The sequence below is a fragment of the Epinephelus moara genome, chromosome 3 (genome assembly GCF_006386435.1).
Source record: "Epinephelus moara isolate mb chromosome 3, YSFRI_EMoa_1.0, whole genome shotgun sequence".
NCBI lineage: Eukaryota > Metazoa > Chordata > Actinopteri > Perciformes > Serranidae > Epinephelus > Epinephelus moara.
The window spans coordinates 428,750-449,426 of NC_065508.1; the positions used below are offsets into that span (position 1 = coordinate 428,750).

At 44.5% G+C, this 20,677-nt stretch overlaps 2 protein-coding genes and 1 long non-coding RNA gene across 4 annotated transcripts in view; 1 reads left to right on the plus strand and 2 right to left on the minus strand.

Moving 5' to 3' along the window:
- LOC126386245 (uncharacterized) overlaps window positions 1–298 on the plus strand; it is a 2,213-nt gene extending 1,915 nt beyond the window's left edge. The window contains exon 3 of the long non-coding RNA XR_007569481.1: window positions 16–298. This is a non-coding gene — a long non-coding RNA (uncharacterized LOC126386245). The remainder of the gene's footprint in view (window positions 1–15) is intronic.
- The window catches only part of ndufa2 (NADH:ubiquinone oxidoreductase subunit A2), a 4,032-nt gene extending 3,568 nt beyond the window's left edge, over window positions 1–464 (minus strand). Inside the window, exon 1 of the mRNA XM_050038442.1 lies at window positions 305–464. Coding sequence (XP_049894399.1) covers window positions 305–408 — 104 coding nt within the window. The 5' untranslated portion in view covers window positions 409–464. The remainder of the gene's footprint in view (window positions 1–304) is intronic.
- A 5,123-nt stretch (window positions 465–5,587) lies between these two features.
- The window catches only part of LOC126385636 (A disintegrin and metalloproteinase with thrombospondin motifs 2-like), a 38,864-nt gene continuing 23,774 nt past the window's right edge, over window positions 5,588–20,677 (minus strand). For both annotated transcript variants that reach the window (XM_050037468.1, XM_050037458.1), the window contains exons 11-25: window positions 19,625–19,738; window positions 17,027–17,172; window positions 16,859–16,948; window positions 16,693–16,775; window positions 16,173–16,306; window positions 13,252–13,375; window positions 12,952–13,032; window positions 12,715–12,878; window positions 10,862–11,021; window positions 10,626–10,758; window positions 10,254–10,464; window positions 8,490–8,619; window positions 8,306–8,380; window positions 7,556–7,829; window positions 5,588–7,452 (exon numbers count right to left, since the gene is read on the minus strand). In XM_050037468.1, coding sequence (XP_049893425.1) covers window positions 6,654–7,452; window positions 7,556–7,829; window positions 8,306–8,380; window positions 8,490–8,619; window positions 10,254–10,464; window positions 10,626–10,758; window positions 10,862–11,021; window positions 12,715–12,878; window positions 12,952–13,032; window positions 13,252–13,375; window positions 16,173–16,306; window positions 16,693–16,775; window positions 16,859–16,948; window positions 17,027–17,172; window positions 19,625–19,738 — 2,718 coding nt within the window. In that variant the 3' untranslated portion in view covers window positions 5,588–6,653. The remainder of the gene's footprint in view (window positions 7,453–7,555; window positions 7,830–8,305; window positions 8,381–8,489; window positions 8,620–10,253; window positions 10,465–10,625; window positions 10,759–10,861; window positions 11,022–12,714; window positions 12,879–12,951; window positions 13,033–13,251; window positions 13,376–16,172; window positions 16,307–16,692; window positions 16,776–16,858; window positions 16,949–17,026; window positions 17,173–19,624; window positions 19,739–20,677) is intronic.

Below are 20,677 nucleotides of genomic sequence, written 5' to 3' on the forward strand. Positions count from 1 at the left end.
GTTAGCTGCTCTCAGGTCACTCTGTTGTTAGCTGTTAGCTGCTCTCTCGTCATTCTGTTGTTAGCTGTTAGCTGCTCTCAGGTCACTCTGTTGTTAGCTGTTAGCTGCTCTCTCGTCATTCTGTTGTTAGCTGTTAGCCTCTAGCTGCTCTCAGGTCACTCTGTTGTTAGCTGTTAGCCGTTAGCTGCTCTCAGGTCATTCTCTGTGAGGATGCTAAGCTAACAGGCAGCGGATCATTTCTCCTCGTATATCGGTAGATGACGTAGCGGCCGTTCCCGCCTCGACAGGCCGGCTCGGAGCTCACCTGGCCCCCTGACTGGCCGCGGAGTTCTGGCAGAGGTGGACGCGGATCTCTCGGAGGTTTTTACCCAAACTGGAGCCGATACTCCTCACTGCGGCGGCCGCCATTTTACCTTCTTCTTCTCTTTCCGGCTTTCAAGGACGGAGAATGGGTTATTGCCGCCCGGAGGTACTACTGTCAGGCATTACGTGGGTGTGTGGTGTCCTGAGTTTGTCCTCACAGGTATCAAACCTCCATCTAAAGGAAGTAGCTTGACTGAGAGGCCCACGTGTTTGAGTAGTTGTTGTTTTATTGTGGATTTTTGTATTATATGTTGTATTTGTTGCATTTTCAAAGTGTTGTGATTGGCTGCTTCCTCTGGTGTCTGCTGTAAAGGAGATTTTTAATCTCAGTGGGACTTCCTGGTAAAATAAAGGTGAAATAAATAAAGCAGTTTTACTGCAGTAAAAAGTGCTAATACCAGACTGCAGAAAACTTTAGTGTCTGTATCAGTAAAGGCACCGACTCAGCAGAATAATCTATGTGATATAATTATAGATCATTAGTGTGTTGTTCAGTTTAATGTTGATATTTGGTTGAATTTACTGTAAATTGTGACGTCAGATGACCAAACTTCAATGTCAGGAAAACGTCTAACGCTGACGTCAATCTGACGAAGAATACTGACGGCACATGATTGTGTTGTTCAGTAACCAAAAGCCAATGTCTGTCAAACGTCCCAACATCATCTGGACGTAGAATAAAAACATTGAATTGTGACATACGGAGAACAAAACCCAGCGTCTGCAAAACATTATAACGTGAACGTCCACACAACGTTAAGTTCCGATGTCATCACACATTTAAAGTCTTCCAACCTGATTTTCATTCCAGACAAAATTTAGTGTCTGTATGACGTCATTTTAAAAGATGGAAGATGAAAATACTCAGGTGTTTGAGTTCAGAGATTAATGAAGTATTTCTTCTCTTTAAGAACCTCAGAAATGTACCAATAAGTAAAGTACTGTGTAAATGTACTTAGTTACTCTCCAGCGCTGCACTGAGCCGACAGAGTTCTGTACATGAGTGAAAATGTGGTGAAGTAAATAAAGTACTTAAAGTACATTCATCAGACAGTTCCTCTGAAGATCAACCCGAAAATCGTATTTTCATTATCAGTAATTTTAATAAACAAACTTTTTATATTGTTTCATGAATAAACTGATTAATTAGTTTCAGATAAAAACACAGTGTGATGTAATAATACCACCATAATATAATATAAACAATATAAACAGACATCGGCCTCTGACAGGAGAACGTTCACTTCTTTCACTTCTGTTGTTTGATGGAAACTTGAAAATGTCAGTTTTTGTGTTTTTACTTTCTGTGTTTCTTCCTCTGTCCTCTCATCTTATTACTTTACACAGAAAATAAAATTCATCTGCAACTAATGTGACGAAACATCAACGTCATTTCTCAAGTTAGTGTCATACTTTTGTTTATGTTTGTTTTCATATGTTTGCTTTATACAACAACAACAACAACAATAACATCACATCATTTTGGACTCTGAAGAAGTTACAGGCATTTGTTTTTTACTATTTTATGATATTTTAAAATGAAATATTTGATCGATTAATAATGTCACAGTCAAACAATATTTAATTGTTTTATTGTTAATAAATAACTGAAGTCATTCGATTTAAACTGAAACATCTTCCTTCAAAATATTTAATTTAATTTACAGAAAAAACCCTCGACTCAAAATGTCACGTTACTAACAAAATACATTTTTATATTAAAGATTTATTTTATTTTGTGTCATTAAGTATTAATGATAAATAAATCAGATTCTGATTATAAGGTTATAATTAATAATTAATCATGTGCAACAAACAACAAATGAACTTATTTTGTTTTTTTCTTTGTTTTCATTTGTCTTTTCTGTTTTTATCATTAAAGTTGTAAATAAATTATTTTTATGTTTGTTTTGTCGTCTGCGTTTGAAAAGATTAAAAACAGTAAATCTGAAGTTTGATGTGATGGGACGAGTTTAAATTTCACTTCTGCTGATTCTTCTTCTCTTCATCATCTTCACATTTTCACATGAAAACAAAGAGCGTGAGGGAGCGTGTGATGCTTGACGTGCGTGTGATGCTCGGCGTGCGGCCCTCAGCTGTTTCCACTGATGTGCAGACTCAGACTCATGTGACTCATCTGATGTGAATTCAGTCTGATGTTGAACAGATGAGCAGCTGCTCCTCATGTGAAACACAGTTTCATAAACTGACCAATAAAACAGATCAAACTGATCCAGGAACATAACCACACGTCCAGAGTCAGACAGGAAGTCAGACGGTCCCTGATGACCTGACATCTTTGAGGACGAGTGAATTCATCTTCTCATGAAGAGAAACAAGTTTGACAGAGTTTAATGAACCAAATGTTTCCCGTTAAAACGAACCGTCGTTTTGTTCAGATGAAACAAACATGTTGATCAGTGAGATTCAGACAAGTCTTTTGGCGGAGCTGTTTGCTTCTGTCGCTGCTCGATCCGTACGAGAAACCTGAATCGTTCTACACATGAAAACAGGCTTTTCTCACAAACCGTACCGTCCTACGAAAAGTAACACACACAGAAATTCTTACTTGTCCCTCGTATTTTGAAAGGCTGTGATCATGTAACCGATGTGCTGACGGGAGTAAACGAGGAAGATGTCCTGAGCGGTCTGTAAGGAGGCAGGTCGACGAGGTGGATGGCGGACTTTCCCCCGGAGACACTTGTTCAGGACTGTGTGAACTGTGAATGAACTTTGAGTCATATTAAGGTGCGTCTTCATCACATTTCTTTTCCTAAACTGAACCTCTGTAACTTTAAGTTAATCATGTAACTGTGCGTTAAGGACGTAACGTTATTCATGAGGCGCTAATTCGTAGGATACAAATCGTACGAGCCGTTCTCTGAGGATACGTTGGTGAAAATGTTTGAGGTTAGGTACTGAAATGTAACGTCAGGGTCAGGGTCAGGGTAGCCCACGGGTCAGGAGTTCCTGCTACAGATCAGGTGGTGATGCTCCCTACTTCCTGTCTTTATGCTGAGCAGCAGCTGCCTGCAGCTCAAACCTGAGAGTATCAGTCTGAACATCTGGGACACGTTGGTCAAAAAACATGATCTGGATGAGATTTGTAAATCCAGGATCAGCTGATCCACCTCACTTCAGTGCAACATCAGATCTGATCGCCCTGATCCAGAAAAAAACGTTTCAAGATCACTACATCCAGATAATCAGGACATGTCTGAATCCAGGTAATCAAGGTAAACACAGACGTTCATTTCTCCTTTCCTTCCTCTGTTGTCAGATAATTATACTAACAATCCGACAATTTGACGTTGTTTGACGCTGGCTGAGTGCCCTGTTATTTAATATAGCGCGCACTCACGGGCTGCAGGCAGGTCAGCCCTAGCTTCGTACTGGAGAAATGTCACATATTGAACATCCTATCACTCATTTAGACAAAAGTAGATCGGAAAATAGGGCCCAGGTTGGAAAAAACATGAGTTCCCCTTTAACAGTAGCTGTGATAAAAAGGACACATTAAACCGCCCATTTAACCGTTCAGTACAGTCGTCTTAAGAATCACACAAACAAAAAGTATTTTGTTCTGACAAAAAAATTCCCAAAACATCCGTCTATATTAAACTAACATTATTTGAAGTTACAATAACCAGGATCAGTGTTTCCTTCTCTTTGGTGACACCTGTGGTGATCAGCTGTAACTGCAGAGTCTGGAAAACAGGCTGATGAATTTATTACAATCAAACATCCAGTTTTTAACACTGTAAATGCAGGAGCTGTCATCAGAGGCTCCGTGTGACCTGTGTGTGACCTCAGTGTGACCTGTGTGTGACCTTTGTGTGACCTCAGTATGACCTCTGTGTGACCTCAGTCAGTGTTAGATTGAGACCTAACAGATGCTCATTTAAAACAAAAACTGTCAAGATAATTAATTTGATTTCACTTATGTTAAAACATTTTCTGACAGTTTCACCCTGCTGTTTTCTGTCTCTTTAAATAGAACATTTACAGTGACCTCACACTGGCTGCTGTGCCCAGTGTTGTAGCACACAGGTATTATGGGATGTACCCACCTGTCAGCCAAAGAGCAACTGGAATATATTTGGAGACTGAACCCACCTCCTCCTCTGTAACCGACCCGTCCACCTGTAGTGCACCCACCTCATCAAACACCACTGACTGAACCTGATCTTCACAGAGCCAGCAGCCGACACTGTGATGTGTCGGCCCGTTTAAAGCTCTGATTGTTTGGGTTTAATTATCTTTAAATTTCTGTACCCGGATCAGATCTGATGTTGCTTTGAAAAACAGCACAAAGTAAGATGGATGATCTGATCCTGGACAGCAAGACATGGCGTCTCCAAATCCAGATCATTCTGATCCAGATTACATTTGCTGAACAGCTGAAGTATTGTATGATCATCAAGAGTACTTTCAGTGGGAGACTCATACCACCAAGATGTACCACTGAGCGCCACAGGAAATCATTCCTGCCTGTGGCCATCAAACTGTACAACTCCTCCCTCTGAGTGGCCCTGAGACTTTTTCACACACTGCAATAATTTAATTTAACTTGTGCAATAACCCCATTCACCCTGACTGTATATATTCTGTTTGTGTAAATAATCTTGTTCAGTTTACAATATATATATGTATATATATATATATTTATTTACGTTTATGTGTGTTAATAATTCCTGTTTATTTAACTATATATTTGTGAATACTACTGTTTAAATTTCTTATATTTTCACGTATCTTTCCTCTCTTGCAAGGAGCACCTGTAACATAAATAATTTCCCCTCGGGAATCAATAAAGTATTTCTGATTCTGATTCTGATTCTGATCATAATGTCCTTTTATTTCTTTACTGTACTGAAAGGTTTAACAAGCAGCCTGATGTCTCCAAAATAAAAGTTAAGAACAACTCAAGTGCAAATTATAAATAAAAGTTTATATATCTGACCAATTTAAAGTTGTATCACATTTTGCTCCTGACTGCAGCCTCCTGCTGGGATCAGGATCATCCTCATGTTTTGGATCAAAGGGATCCTGATCCTACTAAGACCCTGTGAACAATCAACACATTCGTCGCTTTGTCAGTGGACTTTCACGTCTGGTACACACTCAGCATCCTTCTCCTGTTGACGTTCCAGGACACTGCATGTAACCCAGGTTTGGCTCAACACAGGAAATGAACCGCAGGCTCCCAAGTGAAAGTCCAGGGTTTGTTGGATCAATCAATCAATTTTATTTATAAAGCCCAATATCACAAATCACAATTTGCCTCACAGGGCTTTACAGCATACGACATCCCTCTGTCCTTATGACCCTCACAGCTGATCAGGAAAAACTCCCCAAAAAACCCTTTAACGGGGAAAAAACGGTAGAAACCTCAGGAAGAGCAACTGAGGAGGGATCCCTCTTCCAGGACAGACAGACGTGCATCCATCTACCTCCCGTCCCGTCCACCCTACATGGACTTTCCAGCTCCTTATGTTATTTCATCATCATCAGCTTTTCAAACTGGCACCGTTCAGCAGCATATCATACTGCCATGCCAGCTGCTGTCAGGCCAACCGATGGCGTATCATAACAGTGCCAAAGGCTCCATGCAGCTGCGTTACAAACTGATGCAGCCCTGAGGTGTATCATACCACCGCTAAAGGTGGCTTTTGGTGTCGGTGTCTAACGCTGAAACCATTGACAAAGCAGCGGTATATTTGATGACTTCAGAAAGAGGACGAACTGGAACAACACAAACTGAAGGTTTGATCCAGATCAACACCAAATCACCTGATCCAATCTGAATTTAGAATCCTTTTTTCTGTTGAACCCATTTTCAGGATTTGATCTGAAGTCGGATCAGATTACTTCTGAACAGCTGGGTCCTGATCCTCAGTGAGGAAGAGAAGAAGAGGAACTATTCCTTTAAGACGAGTCGTGATGACATCAGCAGCTGGATGAGACTTTGCTTTATTCAGAAACAGGGTAATTTGGTACAAACATCATGAACGTAAAACAACTGAACACCAGAAGAAGAACCCAGCAGACGTTTCCACATTCTGGTCTCAGACAGGTAAACCATCAAGGATCAAGTCTGGACTTCAGGATAGTTTAAAACATGATGACAAACATGACTGTTAAAATCCAGAGAACCTGGTAGAACATCAGCTCCAGTCATTTGTCTGTTGGCTCTGCAGTCTGTTTCTCATAAAGAGTTCGTTAGCATTAGCAGAAAGTGAGCAAGCTGCACATGCGTCATCACAAGTGAAAAACAACAACAAGTGTTTCTATAATCCAGCGTGTTTCCTGTCAGTCCTGCCCTCTCTGCTCCTGTTCGGTCTCTTCACAAGATCCTTCCGTCGTTTCTCGTTCAGCAGCTGCTGAATTCGTTTGTTTTGCGTTCGCTCGCGGACCGGCGGCATCCGCGGCACAAAGTAGTTCTGCTGCCCCCTGGTGATGTCACCATCCAATCCCACGATCCGGTATGGGACCTCATCCACCGAGTTGTTATCCTTCTTAGAGAGCGGGAAGAAGGAGGACGATGACGATGTTGGTTCAGTTTCTGTTGGAAGGCTCCGTCCCCCTGATGTTCTGTTTGGTGATGATGTGGTGGTGTTGATGACATCAGGATCAAATGATGGTGTTGTGGGAAACTCTGGGACAGGAGACGTCCTGATCAGTGCCGGGGTTGGACTGTAACCTTCAGTTGTTGCTACTGGAACTGCAACAAGTGTCATTGTGGGAGAGGTAGTTTTCCTCTTGAATAAATGTGGTGGGGCCGTTTTTCTTGGACGCCTTGTAGTTGTCGTCGTCGTTGTCATAGTCGTAGTCGTAGTCATAGTTGGGATGATGTCAGGGGCGTCAGAGGAAATAGAAGGATCTTCGTAGGACGAAAAATCATCGTAATCATCGTAGTTCACATACACAAAGTCAGTGGTGCTCCTGACGGTGGGGGGCGGGGTTACAGTGAAGCTGGGATGTGGCGAGCTGATGATGTCAGTGATGATGTCACTTGTGATGTAGCTGCTGTCAGACCAGGGGGAGGTGGATGCTGATGTCATCGCCTCTGTGGTTAAACTCCATGAACTATGAGACAAAAACAAGAAAGATCAGTGACGTCAGATCAGGACGGTTTAACCCCCCCCCACCAGCTGTTAATGGAACATTCCAGGTCAATGAATGTTCCAACCTGCTGTTGGCGGTCGGCAGGATTGTGCTGCTGAAGAAGCTGAAGTTGCCTAAGTTGCTGGAGTTATCAGAGATGCTGAAGTTGCTGGAGTTGTCAGAGATGCTGAAGTTGCTGGAGGTGCTGGAGTTATCAGAGATGCTGGAGTTGTGCGAGTTGCTGAGGTTCACCTCGCTGCAGGACTTGCAGCACATCTGACGGTATCCAGCAATGGAGCAGTACCGACTCAACACCTCCATCCGACAAAACACTGAGCGGTCACCACGGCAACGCTGCCCTGGAGACAGAGCAGGAGCAACAGTTATTGAAGTTTGACCATCAGAGCAGAACAGGTGATTGGTGAGTCCTACATGATGTGCTCTGGTTTATCTACTGAGTTGTGGTGTAAAGAAACGAATCAGAGACCTCGTCACCTCCACCTGGTGTTAACCTGGACACATGATCTGAACAAAGACATCAGATCTCAGTCTTCACGTTTACACCTGGTGTTAATCACCTGGTTGTCACATTTTTTTCCTTTGCAGAGGAAGAGTTCGTCTTTAGCTTTTATTTTGACACATAGATTAAGGTAACAGGAAGAGCTGGAATCAGGTGACCTTTCACCTTATTGGGCAGATTTATTTACTTAATCGATTTTTAAATTATCAGCCACCATCTTAGACAACAACAACCTGAGTAACATTCACAGTCAACTCCAAAGATGGAGGTCAGACAGGAGAAGAAATGAGGAAGAGGAGGAGTAGTGTGTTTTACTGGAGGAGATCTTTGGAGCTGGGAAGTCTGGGTTGGACCTGGACAGCCACTGAATGATGGCGTTCTTTTGGTCGCCTGCAGGAGGAGACAAACACACAGGCAGAGACACACAGACTAAATCTCCCAACATCCCTCCCTCTGTGTGGGTGGACTTCTATTTGGTATGTGATTGGTTGATGCCTACCGTTACAAGGTGGGGGATGACAGGTGCGGGTTGTGATTGGTCGAGGGTTGCTGCAGTTCCGAGCCGAACCCTCTGGACTTAAACACGCCACCTGACGCTCCTGAGTCCCGTTTCCACACGACACTGAACACTAAAGACACAAAAATGTTGGTCAGATGGCTCAGATGTTCAGATTCTAAACTGATCAGTTATTGATCTGAGATCATATTTAACAACATCCATGATTTATGACAGCTCCAAACTGGCTGAGGAGGTGAGGTGGTTCAGAAAGCACTTAGTCCAGAAAGAGGAAGGTAGAGGCTGTCCTGAAAGACAAAGGCAGAGGTAGACCAGGGACAAGCAAGGTAGGGGTAGTCCAGAAATAAAGAATTTAAAAGTAGTCCAGAGAGAAAGAGGTTAGAGGAAGTCTAGAGACAAGCCCAGAAACAGAAAGGTAAAGTTAAACCATCAAAAGGGAGGTAGAGGTAGTCCATAGACAGCTGTAGCCTAGAGAGAAAGAAGGTACAGGTTGTCCTGAAGGACAAAGTCAGAGGTAGCCCAGAGACAAGAAAGAGATAGGCAATCCAGAAATAGAAGGTTGAGTTAGACCTAGTCTCGCCACCAGACAATCAGAGATCTCCGGCTTCTGATAGTCTGGGGACACTCCTTTCTAAAGTGTGTTTAACACACCGGCGAAAACGGCCGGCAACAAAGTAACGCCTCTTGCATTTTTGAAAAGGACACGCCCTCCCGGAAATGTGCGCTCCCCCTTTTCTTGTCTGCAAGGACACAAACACACAGAGAGCTTGAAAATGGATGCCGAGAGATTTAACTCTGTTTTATCAAACGTGTGCTCAGTCCACAAGATTGTGGAAACGAAGGACTTACAGCGACTTGAGCCATTTTGTACCGCTACACGTGTTTCTAGTCGGACTATGTTTACGAGCACAAGAATTCAGCGAGCCACCGAAGGACCGCCCTGCAGATTTACTATTGGTTCTGCAACGTAGGGAGTTTTTTAAACTCTGAAATTGTATCCGCCCATCTAAACACAAAATCAGGAAGAAAGACATCAGTCTTTAGTTAAGCAAAGCGTCTAAAGACTGACTTGTGAGTCTAAGTTAGACCAGCAAGAGGATGGTAAAGGTAGTCCACAAAAGAGGGAGGATACAAATATAGGGAAGTTAAAAGTTGTCCAGAGAGAAAGAAGGTAGAGGTAGTCTATAGATTAGGGAGGCAGAGATAATCCAGCATGAGGAAAGAAGAGGGAAGCTAGGGGTTGTCCTGAAAGACAAAGGTAGAGGTAGTCTAGAGACAAGGAAGGTAGCCCAGAGCAGTCCAGAGAGAGAAAGATAAAGTTAGACCAGCAAGGCAGAGGTAGTAGTCATCCAGAGACAGCTGTAGTCTAGAGAGAAAGAAGACAGAGGTAGACCAGAAAGAATGTAGAGGTGGTAAAGATAGAAGGGAGGTAGAGGTAGTCCACAAACAAGGAAGGTAAAGTTAGTCCAACAAGAGGAAGGCAGAGGTGGTCCAGAAAGAGGGACTGTAGCAGTAATCTAGAGACAAGAAAGGTAGAGGCAGTCCTACAAGACAAAGGCAGAGGTGGCCCAGAAAGAGGAAGGTAAAGGTAGTCAAGACAGAAGGAAGGTAGGGGTAGTCCAGAAAAAAAGAAGTTAGAATTAGTCTAGAAAGAGGGACTTAGAGGTAGTCAACCATTCTGGAGGACTCTGGTGGTATAATAACTGTGTGACTTTGTGAATAGTGCCCTGGCTTCACTCTTCATACCGGGGTCCAGGGCCCAGCTCGCCAGGCAGCAGGACAGGGTAAGCGGTTGCAGGTTCGTCTCCCTTCTGGTCGGTCTTCACCACAGAGTTTGCTGTTGACTGAGCGCTGCTGCTGCCCCTTGCTGGACGTCTGCTGGCAGCTCACCCAACGACGCTGCCACCCCGTCTGACCACAGGTGGCGCTGCAGTCCCCCCACTCCCCGGTCATCCAGCTGAGGGAGCACAAACAATAGGATTATATAAAATACGCCATGCTGTCTTATTGGACAATAGCGTTTTTCTCTGTGTCATTATATAACGCACCATTCCCCCCTTTTTGATTTATTTATTGGTGAGTTGTAGAGTGTGACTGTGGCAAGCTGTTGTGTGTTACCGTGGCGGACTGCAGGTCTCAGTGTTGCAGGTGCGGCTGATGGCCCTTGGTTTGTTGATGTTGGAGCAGTACGTCCTCTGAACCATTTTCCCATCCGCCTTCCTCCTGCAGCCGAACCTCGTGTACTGTTTCCCTGGCAGCCAGACAACACTGTTAACTACCATGCCGCTGTTACCCTGGTTACCCACATGACACAGCTGACTACCAGGCCGTTTACCAGCAGCAGAGTTGCATACCTCCTCCACAGGGTTTGGAGCAGTGTGACCACTTCTTCAGTGCCCACTCGTAGAAGATGGCATCCTCCTGTACCAGGTTGGACTCCAGTGAGGACCGGAGACGATCCTGGATGACGTACTTATAGGATACAGTCACCTTGGACTCGCCATGGGAACGGACCTGATGGCCAGAAACATGCAATTAGACTCTAATTAAACACTACATGACTGACAGGGCTTTCACATAGCCACACGGTTCTTCAGCGCCGCCAGTCATTTCAATGAGTGGAAGGGGTTTCCAACATGGCTGTAGGGGTATATGGTTTCTGAGTTCATTAAGCTGAACTTCTAGCAGTTGCTGCCTGCCCGGCTGATCAAATAGCACCATCATGGAAGCAGAAAGAAGATGAGATGGAGGAGCTGATAATGTTGGTGACTGAATAACCAAAGAAAGACTAGACCTGGAAAACATTCCCACCAAATGTCAAACGGTAGATTGTCTAAATTTGTAGTCTTTGGTAATGTCACTGATTTGCGTCATAGTGCTATAGTACGCAGCTATAGGTTAGCTCACACACAGTGTTCACTAAAGCACCTTCCTGGTATTGGTCATGGCGTGAAGCAACTGCTTTTAAAAGGATAGTGCACCCAAAAATGTCAATTCAGCCATTATCTACTCACCCATATGCCGAGGGAGGCTCAGGTGAAGTTTTAGAGTCCTCACATCACTTGCAGAGATCTAAGGGGAGAGGAGGTAGCAACACAACTCCACCTAATGGAGGCTGACGGCGCCCCAGATTCAAACGTCCAAAAACACATAATTGAAACCACAAAATATCTCCATACTGCTCGTCCGTAGTGATCCAAGTGTCCTGAAGCCCCGACATAAAAAGTTGTTTGGAAAAACCTCATTTGAACTCTGTTTTTAGCCTCATTGTAGCCTGTAGCTCTGACTGCCTCTCTGGGCACCGCGCTCACGTGTGTGCACTTGCATGCGAGACCAGGAAAGCACGTGAACACACATGAAGGTGGTGCCCATGTCTCACGGTCTCGCGCTAGAGTACACACGTGAGCAGAGAGGCAGTCAGAGCTACAGGCTACAATGAGGCTAAAAGTTCAAATTCAAATTCAAATCACATTTTTCCAAACAACTTTTTATGTCGGGGCTTCAGGACACTTGGATCACTACGGACGAGCAGTATGGAGATATTTTGTGGTTTCAATTATGTGTTTTTGGACGTTTGAATCTGGGGCGCCGTCAGCCTCCATTAGGTGGAGTTGTGTTGCTACCTCCTCTCCCCTTGGATCTCTGCAAGTGATGTGAGGACTCTAAAACTTCACCTGAGCCTCCCTCGGCTCCACATCGATCCTCCTGCTGGTCCGACGCTATCTGTCCATCACAACCTACATGCTGCGCGAGGAGAGAGGAGCCAAGGACAGAGGAGAGGAACCAAGCACAGAGGAGAGGAGGGGATTTTATTTGGAAGATCAGGGGTTCTGTTTCAGATATGGAGGGCAGAACACTGCTCACCACCGTTCACCTGATCAAACTGTTGGCTAAACGTAACACACACGTGGTTACGTTTAGCCAACACACACACGTGTTTAACTTTAGCCGACACACACACGTGGTTACGTTTAGCCGACACACACAAGTGTTTAAGTTTAGCCAACACACACACGTGGTTACGTTTAGCTGATACGCACACGTGGTTATGTTTAGCCAACACACACACGTGGTTACGTTTAGCCGACACACACACGTGGTTACGTTTAGCCAACACACACACACACGTGGTCACGTAGGTGGTTGTCAGGGTGTTAACTACATGACGGTGTGAAAGCAGCCAGAGTGTCTGTACTGATGGACTGACCATGAGCAGGACTCCATATTTCAGAGGCCCTGTCGTCTGGATGGACTCCCGCTCCTCGATGTTGCTGTAATGCCATGCCACACCCTTCTCGATTAGCACTCGGGACTCTGGGAGCACGTCTTCATCGTTGAGGAAGAGGTGACCCGTCTCCAGGTTCCTCACGGCTGCAGCAGGAAACGAAACAATGAGAACAGAAGTTCATGTTGGTTCAAACAGGCTCATCCTCCCTCCTCTTACCCAGGATGTGAGGAGTCTCTTTGAACTCCTGGATCAGCAGGTGTCGGGCTCCTTTGGGGATCTCCAGGATCTTCAGGTACCCTAAAAAACGGGAACAATAATCATTTATCGATCAGAAACATGATCAAAGGGAAACAATAGCAACAGAACGCCGTTACACTCATGTACTTTTGGTATGTGTTTACTTTACAGAACATATATCTACTTCCTGTCCAGGCGTTCTGGACTGACTGAGGTTCAACCAGCTGTCAGTGTGTAACCAGAGGGTGTTTCAGTCAGACATTAGAGTTTTTCAGAGACCTTGTTTCTTGGTGCTGCGGGTGAAGTTTCCTTTGATGACTTTACAGCTGGAGTTGTCTCCTCCACAGACTCCACATCGATCCTCCTGCTGGTCTGACGCTATCTGTCCATCACAACCTACATGCTGCGCGAGGAGAGAGGAGCCAAGGACAGAGGAGAGGAACCAAGCACAGAGGAGAGGAGGGGATTTTATTTGGAAGATCAGGGGTTCTGTTTCAGATATGGAGGGCAGACATGTGCTGGTGAAGTGATGATGGCGAGGACTTTGAACACTGCTCACCACCGTTCACCTGATCAAACTGTTGGCTAAACGTAACACACACGTGGTTACGTTTAGCCAACACACACACGTGATTAACTTTAGCCGACACACACACGTGGTTACGTTTAGCCGACACACACACGTGTTTAAGTTTAGCCAACACACACACGTGTTTAAGTTTACACACACACGTGTTTAAGTTTAGCCAACACACACACGTGTTTAAGTTTAGCCGACACACACAAGTGTTTAAGTTTAGCCAACACACACACCCGACACACACAAGTGTTTAAGTTTAGCCAACACACACACGTGGTTACGTTTAGCTGACACGCACATGTGGTTACGTTTAGCCAACACACACACGTGGTTACGTTTAGCCAACACACACACACGTGGTTACGTTTAGCCAATACACACATACGTGGTTACGTTTAGCCAACACACACACGTGGTTACGTTTAGCCGACACACACACGTGGTTACGTTTAGCCAACACACACACACGTGGTCACATTTAGCCGACACACACACACACACACACACGTGGTCAGGTTTAGCCGACACACACACGTGTTTAAGTTAAGCTGACACACACACGTGGTTACGTTTAGCCGACACACACACGTGATTACGTTTAGCCGACACACACACGTGTTTAAGTTAAGCCGACACACACACGTGGTTACGTTTAGCCGTCACACACACGTGGTTACGTTTAGCCAACACACACACGTGTTTATGTTTAGCCAACACACACACGTGGTTGCGTTTATCCAACACACACACACACGTGTTTAAGTTTAGCGAACACACACACGTGGTTACGTTTATCCAACACACACAAACGTGGTTACGTTTAGCCAACACACACACGTGGTTACGTTTAGCCGACACACACACACGTGGTTACGTTTAGCCAACACACACACGTGGTTACGTTTAGCCAACACACACACGTGGTTACGTTTAGCCGTCACACACACGTGGTTACGTTTAGCCGTCACACACACGTGGTTATGTTTAGCCAACACACACATGTGGTTACGTTTAGTCAACACACACACACGTGGTTACGTTTATCCAACACACACACACACACACACACACACACACACACACACACACACACACACACACACACACACGTGTTTAAGTTTAGCCAACAAACACACGTTGTTACGTTTACCCAACAAACACGCAGGTGGTTACGTTTAGCCAACACACACACGTGGTTACGTTTAGCCAACACACACACGTGGTTACGTTTATCCAACACACACACACGTGGTTACGTTTAGCCGACACACACAGATGTGGTTACGTTTAGCCAACACACACACGTGGTTGGGTTTAGGAATAAAGAACAGGGTTTGGCTTTACAATCTTACAGGAAGTGAACACCGGCTTCCTGGGTGAAAATCAGTAATTGTTAGACACTAGAGGTTCTAGAGGACGAACAAGTGACTTTATGTCTTCATGTTGCCGTCTGTCTATCTGTCTGTCTGTCTGTCTGTGTGTCTGTCTGTCTGTTTGGTGTCGCAACCAGGACCTTTTTGAATAGAAGATTTTTAATCTGAAGAGTTGTGGCACATTGCAGGTGTTACAGGAACTGCACTCCATCTTTAATGCTGGTGGTTAAACTAAAGATATTAGTGAGATGTTGGAGGACCAATGGACGGTGTAATGTCGACATGAGACGTGTCCATGTCTCCTGTGTGGTCCTCAGTTGTCCCCCGCTTCCATAAACCAACACTCAGTCATTAAACTCTGAGAAACTCTATAATATAAACCTGAAGTCCAAACACACAAACTGTTTACATGAGCTGTCAACTGAGTTTACACTGAGAACCACTCAGAACTGATTCCACTTCCTGTTTGTGTCGACACACTGGGACAATAAAGTTAGTTTGAATTCTGACCTTAGATCAGATCATACTGTGTAACGGCTGTACTGAGACTGTGGTTTAAACACAGTGTTCTGCTGCAGGGACAGAGGACATGGTGACAGAAAATGAGATGGAATTAAACAGAAAAACATTTCATAAAAGTAAATAAATACATAAATAAACAACATTTTAATATAGTCTTACTTTTGTACCTATACAATAAAATTAACCTCCTGATACCCAGAAATTCTGTTTCCTGTTTTCATTTCACTGAAATGTCTGTCCATAATAAAATCCCAGTGTCCTCAAACAAGATGACAACAAAGTTCCAGTGTCCTCAGATGAAACGATAATAAAGTCCCAGTGTCCTCAGACGAGACGATAATAAAGTCCAAGTGTCCTCAGATGAGTCCTTCCTTATTAACAGCGTCTTATCTTAAATTTGTCGTCATATCAAACAACAAACATTATTTATCATAAATAAAGTTTGAACCATAAACTCTGATCAGGTTTTGTCTACTTCTGTTTCAGGATCAGCTGCAAACTGTCTTGGCAGAGATGGCAGCCATCTTGTTTTTATATGGATTAGTGTATTGTGGTCTCACTACCACTAGGTGGGACAGAGAGTGTCCACGATGGAGGACAACAGGTCTGAGTGAAACAGGATGAAACCCAGAATGAGACGTCCTCATGTGAGGACGCAGGGTCTCAGGAGGTTAATATAATGAGACTTAAGAAGAAAACATGAGAAACTGAAACAAAATAAAGACCTCACACTCTCCTCGGACGCAGACGCTGTGGGCATCGCTGTATGAACACGGCGTCCCATCATGCACCATTCTGTTCATGGAAACCACGGCAGCCGTCTCCTTGGACTGACAGAACAGACGACAACGCTCATCAGCTGCACACACACACACACACACACACACACACAGATACAAAGACACACATCAATACAAGGTCTTCATTTATCATACACAGATACTGAGCATGGAACATTTAAGGTGGAACATTGGGAGTTTAAAGAGAAGGAAATCTGAATATTTTCAGACATTAAAGAGTTAAAGAGACGAGAGGCCACAAGTTTCCCTCCAATAACAGATTCCTGACTGATGACTTTAACATGTGAACACACACACACACACACACACACACACACACACACATAGCAGAGGAAACTTCTTTTATCTAATCTGTCAGTTTGGAAAAGTGTGTGTGTGTGTGTGTGTGTGTGTGTGTGTGTGTGTGTGTGTGTATCTGCAGTGTGTGCAGTGAGTGTGTATTTACGGTCAGGGTGTTCATACGGCAGCCAGTGATGTTTGTGTCCTTCATGTTCCAAGAACGGATTCCAGACGTTACACTGATCCTCTCTGAAAGACAAACAACACGACGTCAACTGACCTGAAGTCAGTCAGAAAACACAGATGACGCAGTGAACAGCAGATCTACTGACCTGAAGTCAGTCAGCGGCGGACACTCTTCTTTGTTGCACAGTTGGAACTCGTAGTTGTTTCCAAAGCAGGTGCGCCCCCCGTTGGCTGGACTGAGAACAACAACAGGTTAGTCTCTCTGATTGGTGCTTCTGATGGATGACATCACAGACGACTCAGAGCTGACTCACGCTGGGCTGTCGCAGCGCCGGGCCCGAAACTTGACCCCGCCCCCGCAGGACCTGGAGCAGCCGCCAAACGAACTCCATGATCCCCAGTTGCCGTCCTGTCTCAGCATGTCGGGGGTCAGCTTCATGCAGAAACCTTTAAAACAGTGCTGCAACGAGACATGGTTACCATGGAGACGCAAAGAAGTTCATCACGGAGCTGGTTTCAGGAGGTGGTTAGCCTAGCTTAGCATAAGGACAGCCAGTCTGCAGCCATGTTAGCATCTCTGTGAGGCTGTACTGAGACAGAGCGGTGCTCTGAGCTAGATGCTAACATGCTAATGTTTAGCAGGAGCAAAGTTCACCACTTCACGCTGCTTCTTAAATCAGATCCTTCTGCGCTTAGACTTGATTTTTAACGGTTAAAAAGTTCAGTGTGAAGGTTGGACACTTCTCACCCTCATTGGTCGCCATGTTGGAGGAAGGGGCGGGGCCACAAACACATTTCAAACTTGTGAAATGTCAGAGTACCACGGTGAACACTGAAGTTTTGTACTAATGTACTGTGTATTTTCATCCTCACTGAGCTGCTGTCAGATTGAAGTCGTCAGGTTGTTTATCAGATCAATAATTCTGCCATTATCTGGTACCAAACGGTAATGCTAATGTTGGCTTGTTAGCTAGCTAACAGCGGCACATTTTATCATCGGGTGTTGATGTTACAGGTGTCGTGGCGTATGCTGTATGATCTACAGGTGTAGTTACATTTGTCGTCTTCACTGCAGAAGGTTTCAGTTTCAGATCTGAAGTCAGACGCTGGACAAGTTTTAAATATTTGTAAAATGCAGCAGCATCATCGGACAGGCTGTTCTGTTCCTCACAACCAGCCGTGTAACATGTCGACATGAAAGGACGGCTTTTTTGTTGGTGTCCGACGCCTGAAGTCAACGACCATTTCTCTGGTATTCGACGACTTTGGACTGAGACTGTGTCAGTACTGTAAATACGATGGTCCAGTTCTTAATGCGAGGGCTAACATAAACTGACTAGCTAATGTTAGCATTTGTTAGCTAGCTAACTTGTTCCTAGCTGTGGTGGCACATTTTAATGAACATTGACGTTGTAGCGTAAGTTTGCTTTATGTGTGGGCGGAGATAGCGATCAATTGTTGGTGATAATGCTCCACCGTCTGCTTGCAATTTAAAAAGAAGACAAAGAAGAAGAAGCGGTGGTTAAAAAAAGCCGTCATCACTTTCCATAAGTGCAAAACATCAGTGCGCAATTTGAGACAACACTACCCTGTTGAAATTACTGCACCATGCAAGAAGTACATAGTGAACATAGTGTACTGCACTGAAGTGTACTGATGGAAGGATGTGATTTATGTCCCAGCATCAGTCTAGCACGTTAGCATGCTAACATTAGCTAATTATCAGTAAACACAGCTGAATGTTCAACATGTTCTCATCCCAACTCATCAAACACTGACGCTTTATCAGAAGTCCTACACATCAGAATATGACACGTCAGGTAACCTCCTGCGACAGGTTCTGACGTTCAGGGTCGGCGTGTCGGTTTATGTTCATTAGATGCAGACAGGCTTTTTCAAAATAAACTCAGTATGTAGGTTAAACACTGTCTTTAGTTTATTTCCTGAAGTTTGAGCAGCCAAAGCAGGTGGTTAGATTTATAAAACCTCATCATGGTTTGGTTTAAAATAAGTCAGTTTGTTACCAACATAATGTCACGGTCACCAGCCCAGCACGCTACGTTGTTATTGGAATAACTTGACTTTTGGTTTCAGAGGAAATGAACGGCAGGCTCCTGGTGAAAGACTAGAGTTTGTTTGACCCGTCCACCCCGACTCCCACCTGCCACATTGAGACTTTCTCACTCTTTTAACTACGTCACTTGTCCTCATTGTTAGAACCTGCTGCCACCTGTCTCAGTGTCGGTGTCTGGCGGTGACGTCCTGACTAAGCGGTGGTATTTGATGAGTTGGGTGTCAGAACAGGCTGAAATGTTCTGCAGGCATCTGGTCAGGAAACAAAGTACAGGACACATTCACCTGTTGACCTGATGATGGCGCTAGATGTAAAGTTAGAGGATCAGTAAAGTTCTTACAGTTCATCCTGGAGGGAACATTAAGGATGAACCACAGTCTGTCCAACAGATGGTGACGTGTCTCAGTTCAGACCAACATGATGGACACACTGTTGGGTGGCAGTCTAAAAGTGGGTCACGGGTCTGTTCTGAATGGACCACAGGTGAATGTGTCAGGTTTGTAAAATCATACTTTATTTTAAAGTACAGTGAATTTATGGCAGAGCTTTTATTTTGAAGTGCTGTTTCCTGCTGTACAATGAGTGAGAGAGACAGTGGACTATCTAGAAGACATGTCCAAACACAAGTATGATGCTGAGTAAATTAAACTGTGGACCCTGAACTGATGACTGAGGAGAATCTGGACCAGTTGGGAACCAGTGACTGACACGTCTCCACTCACTGGTTCATGTGATGGTTCTCTTCTGATCTCTCCTTTAACTGTGTCAAACTTTGTTGACAAACTCGGGGACAAACTTTCTGTCTACTAGCGAGCGTCTGACCTGAACGTGTCCTCACCTTTCCAGGTCCACACTTTGTCCCGTCCAGCGGTGGACCTTTCTTGGTCTTACAGTAGAAGGGGTTGTGGTAGTCGCTGCACCACAGCTGTTTACAGGGGTCAAGGGTCGGATACTGGAGACAAACACACACACACACACACACAGGAACATGTTAAAATATAAACCATCAGAATAAAACAGAACCAGGAGAACTCCAACAGCAGGGAGAGAAACGTTAACCAAAGAGGAAACATGTTTTTAAGTTGTAATAAACTGATTCTGCCTCCTTCAGTCTGAGACGAGAGAAAAATCATCAGCACATAACTGAAGAATGATTCAACAGCATCACGACATCACAGCCCTGCGAGAGAAAACTCAAACAAGCTTAATGATTAAAGCAAAAATCATTTTCCCATCATGTTGAAATGTTGGAAAGTCCCAGAACAGACGACGTCATCAGATTAAAGAGCACAGTTTTCTGTGTGAGGTCATCAAACATCTCAGCTAACATCTCCAACAGATGTGGTGTTGGCCTCCAACCCAAAAACACATCAGCAGGTCACATCTGCACACGACACAAAACTCAGGCGCTCCTGCTTCAGTTTAAAGCAGCACTATTTTTAAAATCTGAAAACTGGATCTGTTGTTTATTTCATTCAGGATTTAAATCTGTCCGTCCTGCATCACTCAGGGACTACGGTTATTTCTACAACCTCAAATCAAATCTCAAAGTTTAACACGTGTTAAATACTGTCAAAAATAACTGACTATAATCACTGTCCACCCCATGGCTGTATGACTCCACCCACCAGTCCACCCCATGGCTGTATGACTCCGCCCATTAGCCCACCCCGTGACTGTATGACTCCGCCCATTAGTCCACCCCGTGACTGTATGACTCCGCCCACTAGTCCACCCTGTGGTTGTATGACTCCGCCCATTAGCCCACCCCGTGACTGTATGACTCCGCCCATTAGTCCACCCCGTGACTGTATGACTCCGCCCACTAGTCCACCCTGTGGTTGTATGACTCCGCCCATTAGCCCACCCCGTGACTGTATGACTCCGCCCA